Source organism: Aythya ferina, assembly GCF_964211825.1.
Source record: "Aythya ferina genome assembly, chromosome: 3".
NCBI classification, from domain to species: Eukaryota; Metazoa; Chordata; class Aves; order Anseriformes; family Anatidae; genus Aythya; species Aythya ferina.
This window is the reverse complement of record NC_140298.1, coordinates 17,595,869-17,608,964: the sequence shown is the minus strand read 5'-3', so window position 1 is coordinate 17,608,964 and position 13,096 is coordinate 17,595,869. Positions and strand designations below refer to the sequence as shown.

The window sequence follows — 13,096 nt, the reverse complement described above, 5'->3', positions numbered from 1 at the left end:
TGCAGAGGAATGCAATTGCAAGGAGATTATTTTGCTATTGATTACTTGATCCAGGAAAGAAGCAGAATTCATGCCATGCCATGAATCACTAAACATTTGCAGCAATAAACTTTATAGAGCCATGTGACTTGCTGTTTCAGAATTGTAAAGAATGCTTTACTGGAATGATTATACCAAACTGTGTACAATTCAAACTGAATTATCTGGCTCACAACAAAATGTTTTTGGCATGGCACCTACTCAGACACTGTGAGGCTTTTATGTTGCTAACAGAATAACATTTTCTGGGCAATTCTGAAGATAAATTACTCTTCATTTACAATGTGCATTGTAGGAAAAATGGTTTAAAAGGCTGCTGAAGGATGCATTTGTTTGTAACCACAGCATTTATAGAGATGCTGAGCTTTGCAGTGGGTGCTATTCATTTAACATGAAAGAAATGAAAGAATGAAAGAAAAGTGAGGCTGTGACTTGGGCAGGGTATTGCTAATAGAGGCCTGTCTTATTTTATTTTATTTTTTATTTTTTTGAAAAGACAGATGCAAATAACAGGAATGGCAAATAATGGTTGGCATGTGAAGAGGAGCTGGATGATGAAGTATACTGCGACAGCAATACTGACATGAAATTGAAAGGAACTCCTGGCAAACAAATTAATCAGCTAGAGCAGGACACACTACTGCATATGCTGGAGGTTTTCTGGGTATGGATATTACACGCATTAAGTATGCAGCTGCGGTAGAGGAGGTACTGGTCAGCCTCACTGCACGTGCTCTGCATTTTCAGGATTTCTGTCCAGATGGGCACATCTGCTTAGAAAATACTTCTTCAGTGCCTGGAAAGGGTGATAGGCATGAGTTTAGCGTGGGGCTCTGCAGTCAAGACCTGATCAGAACCTCTGTCTCCTGGAGCCCAGCCTTGAACCTGGACAATGAGCTCCTCTCTGCCGTGTGTACTAGAGTGCTACTGCTCTGTAATTCATGTACTGTTGTGAGCCAGATTTTTCTGATAAACAATGCTTCTTCCTCGCTAGCATCCAGGAGCTTGAGTTATGATCCTGTCCCAAAGTCGGAGGCTTGCAAGGAGCCAGTGATCACTGGGCAGTTCTGTTATCTTGCCATCTGTGTATGCATACCCTCACATTCCCTTCTCCCCTCCTCCTGCCATCTTCCTCAAAAAAAAAAAAAAAAAAAAAAAAAAAGTTGAAATATTGCACTGAGAAAGGGGAAAAAAAATATATTTTTTCCTCTTAGAGAAAGAAATGCTAACGGTTACCTTTGCCTTTCCTTCCTGCTGTGTCTTACACAGGATTAGGCCTGAAAAGCAGTAGCACCGAGCTTGAAGTTCAATTTATCAGTACAGTCAGGACTGATTTGTTACACTACCTGTTCTAGGGAAACAAATGTCTCCATTGCTCTCCTCTCCAGTCCAGGCAGACCTTTGTTTTGCTCAGATCAATTATCTAAGGTAGGAAGCTGATGCTCCACAGATAAAGGCATGAAAACTGCAAAATCCTGACTAATGCTACTTAGCCTGGCAGTGCCAGAGACCGATGCTGGTTGCAAAGCATGCACTTGTCATTTTGGTGGCTGCAGATACGAAGCAGAAAGAGTGCCCTTTGCCTGAACTTAATCTCCTACTTTTGTTGTTGTTGTTGTTGTTGAAAATGCAGTGAAAAGTCATAGAAAATGATTCTTTGTTGAATTACGTGTCCCATTTATCACTAACAACATTGTAACTGGACAGTCAACTTCATCCTTGGAGCTCAAATTCATAGTGAGAGTCAGGTTGAAGATGAGGTTGTTTTTTGTACAAATTTTTGTCTCCTTTATGAGACAACAGAAATAGACTTTGCTACTGCTTTTGAAGGAAATAAGTTTTTCTATGAAAATTTGCTACTGTAATCTAGCAATTATTATTCTCATCATTTAAAAAATGATCAGTTAAAAAAGCATGCAATTAAAAAATCACTTTTCTCCCCAAATCCATTTTGATGGAATAGTTACAGCAAACCTTACAGAAATGTGGGATTTACATTTTCAGATTCAAAAGACCCAGCATGTGGATTGGTACGAAGAGCCATATTAGAAAAGGACCCATTTTTTTCTGACTTGTTTCTAACAAGTTATACATGTGTCTCATGTTGAGGTAAGGGTGAATAGCTGAGCACCCTGCAGAGAGAGCTGTGGAGATCCTTGTGCTCCTGCAGATGCAGCTATGAGAATGACGGCTGCAGCTGATGCTTATTAAGTGGGATGAAATGAAAGCTATAGGTGCTTTAAAGTAGCTGGTTTTCCTCAGCTGAAAGCAGCATTTCTTTCTCATAAATATGCCACAACTAGACATAAAGTGGCTACCTTGCACTACCTGCCTTTTGGTGACGCTATCAGAATATTAGCCTGATGATGCTCATCCTTGGGGACTGTGGAGAACCATGACTCCCAGCCTCCGTGGACAAATTCAGACCACAGAAATAGCCCTGAGCATCTCAAAAGCAGTTTGACCTGAAGGATTGAAGATTTTTGAACATCTGAGATGAATGTTGCTGACAACTCAATTTTTACTTCAGGCTGCTCTCCTTGATTTTGCAGGGCAGGGTGTGGAAGCAAGGCTTGGGCGCTTCACAGCCTCCAGTGTCTAGATCAGTGTTTTCAAATGTGCACAAGTTTTCAACAGTTTTTAAACTGCTGAATTTTGCAGAACTTTAATTGTATCAAATGCAAAAAGAAGATGACACTATACAAAATTAACATATAACTAGGCACATAAAGAATTTAGGGGCTGAAGTAACCAAATAATTCCTGTGCTGCAAGAACAAGTTGCTGAGAGCAGCAGAAGGAACTCTGATCTCTCTCTTCTTTCTCTCTCTCTCTCTCTTTTTTTTTTTTTTTTTTTTTTAAATAGTGCAGAGTACCTGGAAATAAATAAAAAAAAATGCAGGAGAAATTCAGTGGAGAGGCTGTACAGGGATGCCATTTTTTAATACTACTCATTAAATTATGTAAAATGGTAGCAATGAATTTGGAGAACCACCAAAGAATTTCTGTTAACTCCAGTTAGTGTGCTGTGGTGTGGCATGGAGGGGAGGAGGTGGGCATACAGTGCCTCCCCCAGCTCAGGGGTCGGCCAGGCTCTGCTAGCTTGTTCTGGGTTACAATTACCCCTCCTGGCTGTGTCCAGGCTGCAAGGACAGATCCAGACTGGGACCTGAGTCTCTCATCGCACCCAGCACGTGGAGGATAAAAACAAAAGGCTCTGTGCTCCCAGTTCTCCTGCCACTGGCATCTGTTTGCTGAAGCAAAGATTAAAAGCCTGAGTTTCTACGAAGATATTTTAATGGCAGTCAAAACCAGGCTCCCAAAAGAAAATTAACCATTGCTTGGACTGAAGGGAGCTCATGAGCTCTAACAAAATGAAGTGATGAGAAAAATAGAGCTAGACCTGCAGAGTTTGATTTGATAAGGCAGGCTGAGGACAGTGGGCACGAGACACTGGCTAAATGTTAGTTTTTACTTGCAGCTGAGTTTTACATCTTTAGGCAAGACTTGATCTCTTCTACAAGCAAATAACACACTCATTTACATGAATAATCCACATTTCTTATGCAAATCACTTCCCTACTGCTGTTTCTACTGTGAATAATATACAGTATAATTACCACATTTATTTAGTGAATATATTTTCGCAGGGTAGCTCTCTGTCCATGAATGCTCTTCATTAGAAAGGCCCAAAAAGCAACGGAGGAGCCCAAGCTGTCAGTCACGTGCGCCCTCCTCTTTCTATTTCTGTTCTGATAAAGCATTTTGGGAGCATTTGAGATGCCTCAGCAAGAGCAGAAGGATGTCAGCATCCTGCCTCCATCCCAGGGAGACCACCTGCTGCTAATGGAAGGCAGCTACCACCCCACCGCCCCGCTCCCTCCAACCCTCCCTCCCCGCTAGCTAGCCTGCTGCTCAAGCTTCAGCTAACCATAATGAGGCAAGGCACTTTGCACAGTAACTTCCCTTTGTTTATAAGGCCATCTTAATTTTTGTGTGTGTTTAAGTTGGTAATTGCCAAGAAATTTGACAATCTTCCAGGCTTTACCGCTCTTAATTAGGTTCACATGCATATGCATCATCTTCTTGTGTGCTCATTACTGCAAAGAGATCAGAGCCTGAACCTTTGGAACAGTTTCCTCCAATTTTCTGGCACACACAGACTTCCCTGTGAAATAACCCTCCTGCATGGGACAGCATACACTATTCGGAGCATGTCTTGTTGTCCTGAGGAAGCTCTGCTCTGTGCAGTTAAATCAAAATGTATTTCTTATTTGGTATGCCTCACCTGCCTTGCTGCTACCTAGACTTTCCCTTGGTCATAGCACCATCTGTTGAAATGCCTTTTTGGTAGGAGTTGTTATGGCTCCCAGTGGAAAATATTTCAACTTCTTAGCATCCAGATCGATTCTCTACCTGCTCTGTTTGCATCTATTGATTGCTCTGATCCAACAAGAGCCTCTGGGGCTAACAAATTCTAACAGGTTTGAATATGTTAATGATGAGTCGTTATGTAGGGAAGGATAAATCATGTGTCCAATTAAACGTTTGTTTTCTGAACAGCAGCCTTGACATTTTGTCCTACTGGTGGGAAAACCAAACCACTGCTTTGTCTTCTAACCAGCAACAATGATATGGTGAAGGGAAACAAGATGTTAGTGCACCTGAGCATGTTCAGCATAGAATATTGTTCCCCTGTAGGTAGACAGGATTTGTAGCAGTGTGTGTGTTTTCCTGTAGAACACAATGGATCTGCTAAGGTTTACATGGATATGAAATAAAAATTAAAAGCCTGAATTTCTATAAAGGTACTTTAATGGCAGGCAAGACCAGGCTCCCAAAGGAAAATTAGCCATCACCTGGACTGGGGGAAGTTTGTGAGCTCTAGAAAAATGGACTTTCAGGTTATGTCTGCTTTCTGCAAAGAGTTACTGCTGGCTTTTAACTATTTTTCAAGGAGATAAGGGGTTTGTTGTTAGCACATTGGATCTTTTGCTTTGAGAACAGGAGATGGCCTGATCAAGTATCAGTCACTGTTTTTATACTTACAGCATTTGCTTGTGTATGGAAGAAATGTCTATTTCGAGACATGTCACCTAAACATTGTGGATGAAATCTTAAGAAGTTAGATGATGTGTAGCTCATTCCTTTTGGTTTTAAGATCTGTTGGAAGAAGGGAGGGCTGAATAGTCAGGCAATTTTCTATGAAAATAACTCTAGGAGGAAGAGGAGGGTAAAACTTGACATCCAGCTGTGAAAATGCTCCTTCTCACAAGAAGTTTGAGGCAGTATTGCATACTGCCAGCTGTGTTAATCGATGCCTAAACCCTGGTTGGCGTCAGGCCATGCTTACATATCACAGAAGTTGAGATTTGGCTCTGAAATGTGCTTAACACCTGCACACAAGTGGAAAGAGGAATTAAAGGTGATTTAAGGACAAAGCTTTGACTGTTTTTTCACTGATCAATTGACTTGTTCTGTTGTGAATGTCACCTGTCCAAACTGCAATTATGTTCTCGAATGTGTCTAAGGGACACAGTCCTGCAGCTGGATAAAATGACTGATTCAACGTATTGAGAATAACAAGAGGATTTGCTCTGAATGCTGGCAAGGGTTCTTTGCTTTCTGTTAGAGATGGAGGATGTATCCGTATGCATGCAGGAGCACCATCTCCTGGAGCTTGTTTTCCTGGGAACCAGCTGAGCAGCGCTGCCTCCTGCTGCCCCACTGCCTTCCCACTCTGCTGCTGTGGTATCGGGGTCCCCTGGGAGCACGGGTGCAGCTGCAATGAGGACTGCAGGGTGCCAAGGACCCTGCAGGCTCAGACACTGCTGGTAAATATTCATCTATCCTGTACTGTGTTTGCACAGTGATTGCCCTCACCCATTTGCCCTTGCTGTTCTCCCCCACTTTCTCTTTCTTTCTGCACCTTGGTCCATAAACCATCTACCACAGCAGAAGAGCTACCACATCTGGTCTTGTGCTTCTCAGCACGTCCCACCAGCCACATGCTGAAGCCAACGTGTCTCGCTTCAAATCTCCCCCTGCTCTGGCCCTTCTTCCCACACCTCCTCTACTGGCACCATCCAGCCCCTGGGAGTGCTGGGAGTGAGTGGAAAGGCTGCAGCTAAGCCAGAAAACCAGTGCTCCAGCAAGTGGAGACAAAGCCCGGGGAGAATGTGAACTAAACTTAGTGCAAATAGTGGCTGCTTGATTACAGCTGCTAAAGAAGCAAAATATCTTGTAGTAATTGAGAATTTCTTGTGGAAGGTGGGGTCCTCCAGCCTCCTGATGATGATGTCTTTGCATTCATCCCAGCAGTGAGGGATCTCAGCGTTTCCTCCATCGGTGTCACACAAGCTAGCTTGAAGGTGGGAGCTGCAGATGAAGATCTGGAGGTGTTCTGGTTCCCATCTATTTGCAGAACAGCTTTTGTTCCTGCAACTGACCAGAGCTTTAATTAACAAATGCTATTAAAGTAACACCTCTCTTTTTTATGCATACTCTGTTCTGACAGTTTAAACCTTTAATTAACTGGAGATGCCATTGTGGAAAGTTTGCTAGAGAAAAACGCTTATGGCTTAATTAAAAAACCCCACAACTTTACAGTTACTGAAAAAGGTCTGCTTACAATTCCAGTGGTGCCAACGAATTCCTCCACTTCTCTTTTTGGATTGTAACTGTGGGCGAGGATGTGCAGAAGTGATATCGCTGCCCAAGTGGAGAAGACGCATTCAAAGTACAACTCCGCACCTAGGCAGGCAGCGCTGTCAAATGATTTCTGAAGCATCCCCTGGGAGCAGGCCGGGGCCATCAGGGTGGTGCCAGGGCCACGGCCATGTGTTGGTTTGCTCCCCCTGCAGCCCCTGCTAGTCCCTGGCACCTTGGCTGCTGGGGGACAACGGAGAGATGAGCTTCTTGTGAGACACTCAGCACTTGCCAGAACCTCTGTTTTAGAGCAGCCTGATGTGCTCACACTTCTCCTAGCCCTGTCCTCGCTGTGGTTAAATTCAGTAAGCATAGAACACGCCCTTCCAGGGGGAATTTCCAGGGGAGTGAAAACAAATCTCTGTATTTGCTTCTTTTTCCAAGCCTGGAGCAGGGATCAGGGACCATAGTTGTACTGTTGGCCACTGAATGAAATCTATTTCCCTGTGCAGCCGTGTATTGCCACAGTGACACCTTTAAAGGCACAGCCTTTTGTTTTTTAAAAAATAAAGATTAAAAACAACAACAACAAAGAAATTCCTTCTGTCATAACTGCTGCCACAAGCAGCACCTCGTCATGAAGAAGCTCTGCTGCCATAAACAGTGGTGAGTTCTATACAAACACTGGTTCTATACAAACGTATGGTGCTATGTGCTCTGCAGTTCTATGCATTTGTGGTTGCCCATGCTAAACTCCCATTTCCTAGACTATTTCTTTCTGTCTCTGCTGCTGCTCTCCTGGAGATAGGTAGTATGTTATTAATCTCACTTGTGAAGTTGCTGAGATTGGCAGATGAAAAATTAGGAAAAAATAGGGAAGATACAGCTATCGGTAATAAAACAGAACATATTTTTCTTGCCATGTTTTTTACTGAATCGTAGTAATATTTGCATATGAGTCTCTGGAAGTCTGACTTTAACACCTAACCTGAAGATTTGTACTCTTGCCTTGTTCTTGTTTAAGTAGCCGTTGCTACTGCCTGCTCAATGCATTTTCTGTCCCAACATACCCGTGCACACCGTACCTTCAGCAGTCAGTGGGAATATACTTTCCTAGAAGCCGAGCTCCTCAGATCTCCGTCTCCCTGCAGGACATCTGCACGAAGCAGCTCTGTCAGGCAAGGATTTATATATTGTCACCATGGCACGGTGACAGATGCTCCTTGCTGGCATAACGGTGGTGACAGCAGGGAAGGATGAGGCCTTTGCCCATTATCTCTGCTAGGTTATTCATCACCGCGCTGAGCCCTGCCAGTAAAGCTTTCCCTCAGCAGAGGGAGTTGTTTCTCAAGGTAATAAGAGCATTATCTGATCGTAGTTCTGTCAGGTCAGCCTATTTACTATCTTTCCTGCAATCTAATTTGTAGTGTATTTCCTTGATATTTTCTGTATTTCCCATTATATTTTATAATATATTACAAATGAAAATCTGAATTACAAAAAAAGATGGGGTTTTAAAATCCACCTCTAAATGATAACAGCTAGGCGCCTTTATCTGGAAAATCTTTTCTACTTCCTAGCATGGAGCAGCAAGGTCTGGTAGGGACCAGCACCCTCTGCAAAAATGCCAGGGGGAATGCTGCATTATATATGGCAGCCCAGGTAACTTTGTCTGGGACAGGAAAGCACTGCTGGCTATTTTCTACTTGGGGAAAGAGCATATCTGGGGCTTGAAAGTGATTCCTGTGCCAAAGGGATCAGAGGGAGGTATGTGAGAGGTGGCGGAGGGTCCATGTCTAAGAGTTGGGGTACGTGCAAGATAACAAGAACATAAACCAGGTGAAAATCTACCACTGATGCACCTCAGCTGCTGGAAGCTTCTCAGGTGGTCTGTAGGTATGTGGCATAGGTGAGCGGTCCCTCAGTACAAGGTACAAAGCAATGGTTTGGGGAAGAAAATAGGGAGACCCGAGCCTGCCTGCTGGGCCTGGATTTCATCATTCTGGTAGAGAATCTTCAGAGTCAGGTGGCCTGAAAACAAAGTGAAATTCCCCATTTGTGGATGCTAATGAAATCTTTATCTGAGCATGTATCTGTGAAAATTGGGCCTGAGAGGCATGGATTACGTTAGGGGAAAAGGACTTAGTGAGCCCTAGAAATTAATCAGAGGAGGACAGAGGGTGAGGATCACAAGTGATAAATTAGCAAGTGACACAAAACAACTGCAGGAAATAACAAGACTGCGAGCAGCGGGTGGGAAATGTATAGGAGAGATTGCTTACAACACGTGCATTGGACTTCCCAGCATTTGACATCTTATCTTTGATTCATTCCATATGTTACTTTATGCACGGGTTCCTGGTTTTATGGGGCTTGTTCTGTAGTTTTCATACGAACACAAATGACTCATATCTGCTCCGATACTTGATTTATTCTCTGACATCTTCTGCATGGGGAAGCACAGATGCTGCAGTGCTTGCCAGCTGAATGCAAGAGCTGCACGTCAGGTGGGTGAGGGGGGACAGCTGGGCAAGGCAACTCTTTTCTGGTGTCCTGTAGGATTTTATTTCTCTTGGCAATGCCTGTGTACCCCGTTTCGGGCTGCCCTGCACGAACAGGCAGGGTGTAGAGCCAGCAAGGAGCTGTACCAGGCTGCGTGCAGAGCCAGCGAGGAGCATCCCCTGGGACAGGGGTGAGCGCTCAGCACCGTGGCCGGAGGGGCTCAGGGCACCGAGCAGCGGCTGGCACGCCAAGAGCCGCTCCGCTGCGCATCCCTGGTTAGGATTTTATTTTCGAAGTGCTCTGGCCAGCTCCCCAGCCTCTCATCTTCCCTTCCAAACGCACCGATCCCATTTCACCTCCCCTCTGGCCGGGCCAGGCAGGTGGCTCCGGCTGCTCCCCGGCGCTTGGAGGGGGCGATGGCCGGGCTGGCACGGCTCGGGGTGCCTGGAGGGGGCCGGGCTGTGGGAGGGGAGCCCCTTCCCTGGGCTCCTGCCTCCCTCCCCACGGCGCTGCCGCCCCTCCCCTGCCGGTCCCTCCCCTGCAGTGCGTGCAGGGAGCGGGGCTCGCTCCGCTGGCTCGGAGGCAGGCGGCGGCACCCCGCCTCCCCTCGTCCCTCACCTCCCTCGCCTTTTTCTCCCCCTTCTGGACTTTTTCAGCCTCCCCCTCTCCCCGCTATGAGGCGGCCGCCCCGCCGGCTGACGCTGGCCGTGCTGGGGGTGCTGTGGATCGCCGCCCTCCTCCTCCTCTTCTTCGGGGCCAGGAGGAAGCCGGCGGCGGCGGCGGGACCCGAGGGGCGCACGGCGGAGGTAAGGGGGGGAGAGTGGGACGGGGTTAGGGGACGGGGCAGGCAGCCCCCATGGTGCTGGGGCTGCCGCTGGGGGTCGGAGGCATCCCCGCTGCCCGGGGAAGAAGTTGCCGGACATTTGCGGGACACCCCCGCTGCCAGGCTCCCCCGAAAGTTTGGCACCGGCTCCGTGCTGGCAGGTGGCGATGGCGAGGTGCGTGTGGGGTTTTTCTCTCCGCGGAGCAGTTCGTGCCTCACCCCCCCCCCCGCTGCCCCCCGGTGCCCAGGGCTCAGCCCCCAGCCCAGCTTTGCTGCTGGGACAGGGCACGACGACTTGTCGCGATTTGGGCATTTCCCAGCCCCTCCAAGGCGAGAAGAGAGCCCCTGCGCTGAGCTCTGGGGCGAGCCCCAGGGAAGCCGTCCGGGAGCCTTCGGGGGGTGCCTGGGCTGAGCCTCGGCCGGCATCTCCGCCGTGTCCCCGGGCTCTCGGCCTGGGTTTTGTGCCCCGCTGGGAGGCAGGGTGCAGGTAGGAGCCTCTCCAGCTCCATCTGGGTGGCAGGAGGTTGTGTGTGCAGTTGCACGGCTCCGTGGTGTGTTGTGAGCTTGGAGTGCAGCGCGGTGACAGCACGGGAGAAAGACAAAAAGCATCTGAGCTGACACGAGGAGGAAAAAGCAGGAGATTCCCTGCCTGAACGATGTGCAAAGCAGGAGAGTTGCATGCAGCCTGTGCTCGTACAAGGTCGCAGGGTGTTTCTTTGGTAGTGGTGCAAGTGGCCTGAGCTAGGCAGAGGGTCAACTTCTGAGAGTGTGCAGAGTATGATCCCGGTTTTAGTGTTACTGCTGTAAATAGTGAACAAACAAATTGGGTTACGTCTGGTTACCTAATCCGAGGCCTGCTGAAATTGATAGTTATCGTAGCAGAGCCCCTCAGCTTAGCTTTGCACCAGTAGCATCAACCTCAGTACTGTCCTATGGCTTGCAGCAGCCATGCATGCTGGCCAGGTCTTCACAGATTCTCACATGTATGTCACCTCTGAAACTAAATTAACAACCTTATTGGGGGAAAAAAGAAAAAATCTGAACTCTTAAAGCTTACTTTTTTTTTTTCTTCATGTGGAGCAGTTGTTTTTTCTTTTATTTATTTATTAAATGAAAATGATTGAATGGGTTCTTCAGGCTTTTGGAAACTTCTGTCCTAGCGGAGGTCACTGTAAAAAAAAAAACCACAAACAAACAAAAAACAAACAAACAAACAAAAAACTAGAGAGTGCTCTTGTAACGGTAACTATGCTTTTGTGTAAATGGCCTTCTGTCAGAACTGTGCTCTTAAGGTTTTGAAAAATAAAGCCTCCCATGCTTGCAGGCAGCTGCTGTGTTCTTTGCATGAAGCTTACTTCTTGCTCAGCACCAGCTGCTTCATTTTGCAGCTTCTTGGGACCTGCTCCTTGTAGCAGGCCCTGGTCCCATTTCCTGCCCCCCACACCCGACCTCCAGCTCCCTGACGCTGTTCGGGGCCTGCCTGGGCTCCCACAGCAGGCAAAGCAAACTCCTCCCATCTCACAGGATCAGGCCCCAAGTTTTGAAGCTGCAGCTGCCAAGTTGCCATCACTCCAGCAATCTGACTGCTAAAATTGCCTTTCCTTCACTTCCTTTGAATTTTCCATCAAAACAGTGGCATCCCCTTGAGATTCACAGAGTACAGATTCATTTTTTTTTAACGCATTACATTTTTGGCTTTGGGAACCGTTTTTGAGTAGTGTGAATTATGTGCTGGTTGTCATGCTGCTTCAGTTAACCCCTCTGAGCTGATGCTAGCGCTAAAGCCAGGGATGCTGTAGCCAGAGATGGGCCTGGCAGTGTGCATCCCGTTCCCTGTTTGATGGGACTGGCTGCCACTAACGAAGGCACGAGCAATTACAGAGGTCCTCCCAGCTTCCTAGAGCCAGCAGTGGAGGTGGTAGGTTGCTACAACACTGCAAACTTTGTGACGTGGTTACAGCTGAGAAACGGAGCAAATCCACATCAACTTTCCTGGCAGCATTCTCCTCTCTCAGTACAGCTCTATTTCTGTGCTCATTTGCACGCCGTGTATCATGCCTTGCATGGATTAACCTTTGGTTCCCTCGTAGTTAGGCTCCAGCTGGTAGTGCCTCGAGGTGCCTGCTCTGCTCGTGGCTGCCACAAGCTCCATCAGCGCCTTCACTGCTCATCCTTTCCTCCCTGTGTTTCCAGTCTGCCGCTCACCGTGCAGCCTTTTACCACGATTTCTGAGTCCTGCCCAGCAGTGTGATGTGCTGGGGCTGGCTTTGCAGCCTGTGGGGTGCAGCAACCCCATGCGGGGCAGACGGTGTGGAAGAAAATAATGCACTCCATTTAGGACCACGAAACTTGTTGAAGAGAAGCTGTACACAGGACAAATTTGTCGTCTTGTACTGCTGTTTGTGTGGGTATTGTTGCTGTCTTTTTTTCTTTCATTTTCTTCCCCAAAGGGCAGGTCAAACTCTATTTGTGCAATAAGCAAAGTCTCCTCTTGCCTTTTCTGAAGCCAAATAAATTCAGTGGGGTGAGGAATGGTGGTGGAGTGCCTGGTTACTGGCTGGGGCAGCCAGCAGGACACGGCATGCATCCGCTGGGTGATCAATGCAGAGCACTCAGCTTTGCTGATTAGCTGAGACTCAGCGGTAATTCCTGCGCAGTCACTTTCAGTGTAGGGTTTCCAAATCCTTCGCAGGCATTAGTTCCAGCATGTCTCCCTGCCCCGGTGTTTTTCTGGCTGGGTACATGGGACTTGGAGAAGTTAATTGGTCTTTTGTGTCCTCATGGCTCTCATTGACTCCAGGGGATTGGAGTGGCTCAGCCCACTTGCAAAATCAGGCTGCCTGAGAGTACCCTACAGGCGGGCAGAGTGCTGTGGGAATGTACAGCTTGCAGAAATGCCTGGCCCGAAGTACTGCCAGCCCCCTCCCCTGCCTCCTGCTCAGGGAGCCTTTGCTCCCTGGCCTTTTGCTCTGCTTTGATTTGGAAGGGGGTGGGGGTACACGTAGAAATTAATAACTTAATTGCTTTGAGAAATAATGAGAGGAACTGACACATGGGATTAATTGTAAGAAATTTCCCAAACTGA

General features: G+C 47.2%; 1 protein-coding gene across 3 annotated transcripts in view; it reads left to right on the top strand.

The window, feature by feature from the left end:
- GALNT14 (polypeptide N-acetylgalactosaminyltransferase 14) overlaps window positions 1-13,096 on the top strand; it is a 78,389-nt gene that overhangs the window by 3,050 nt on the left and 62,243 nt on the right. Inside the window, exon 1 of one of the 3 annotated variants that reach the window (XM_084512556.1) lies at window positions 9,728-9,994. The exons of 1 other annotated variant lie outside the window; for it this stretch is intronic. In XM_084512556.1, the coding sequence (XP_084368682.1) occupies window positions 9,863-9,994 (132 nt within the window). In that variant the 5' untranslated portion in view covers window positions 9,728-9,862. Of the gene's footprint in view, window positions 1-9,727; window positions 9,995-13,096 lie in introns of those variants that run through there. One more of the 3 variants, XM_084512558.1, reaches the window with a different exon arrangement.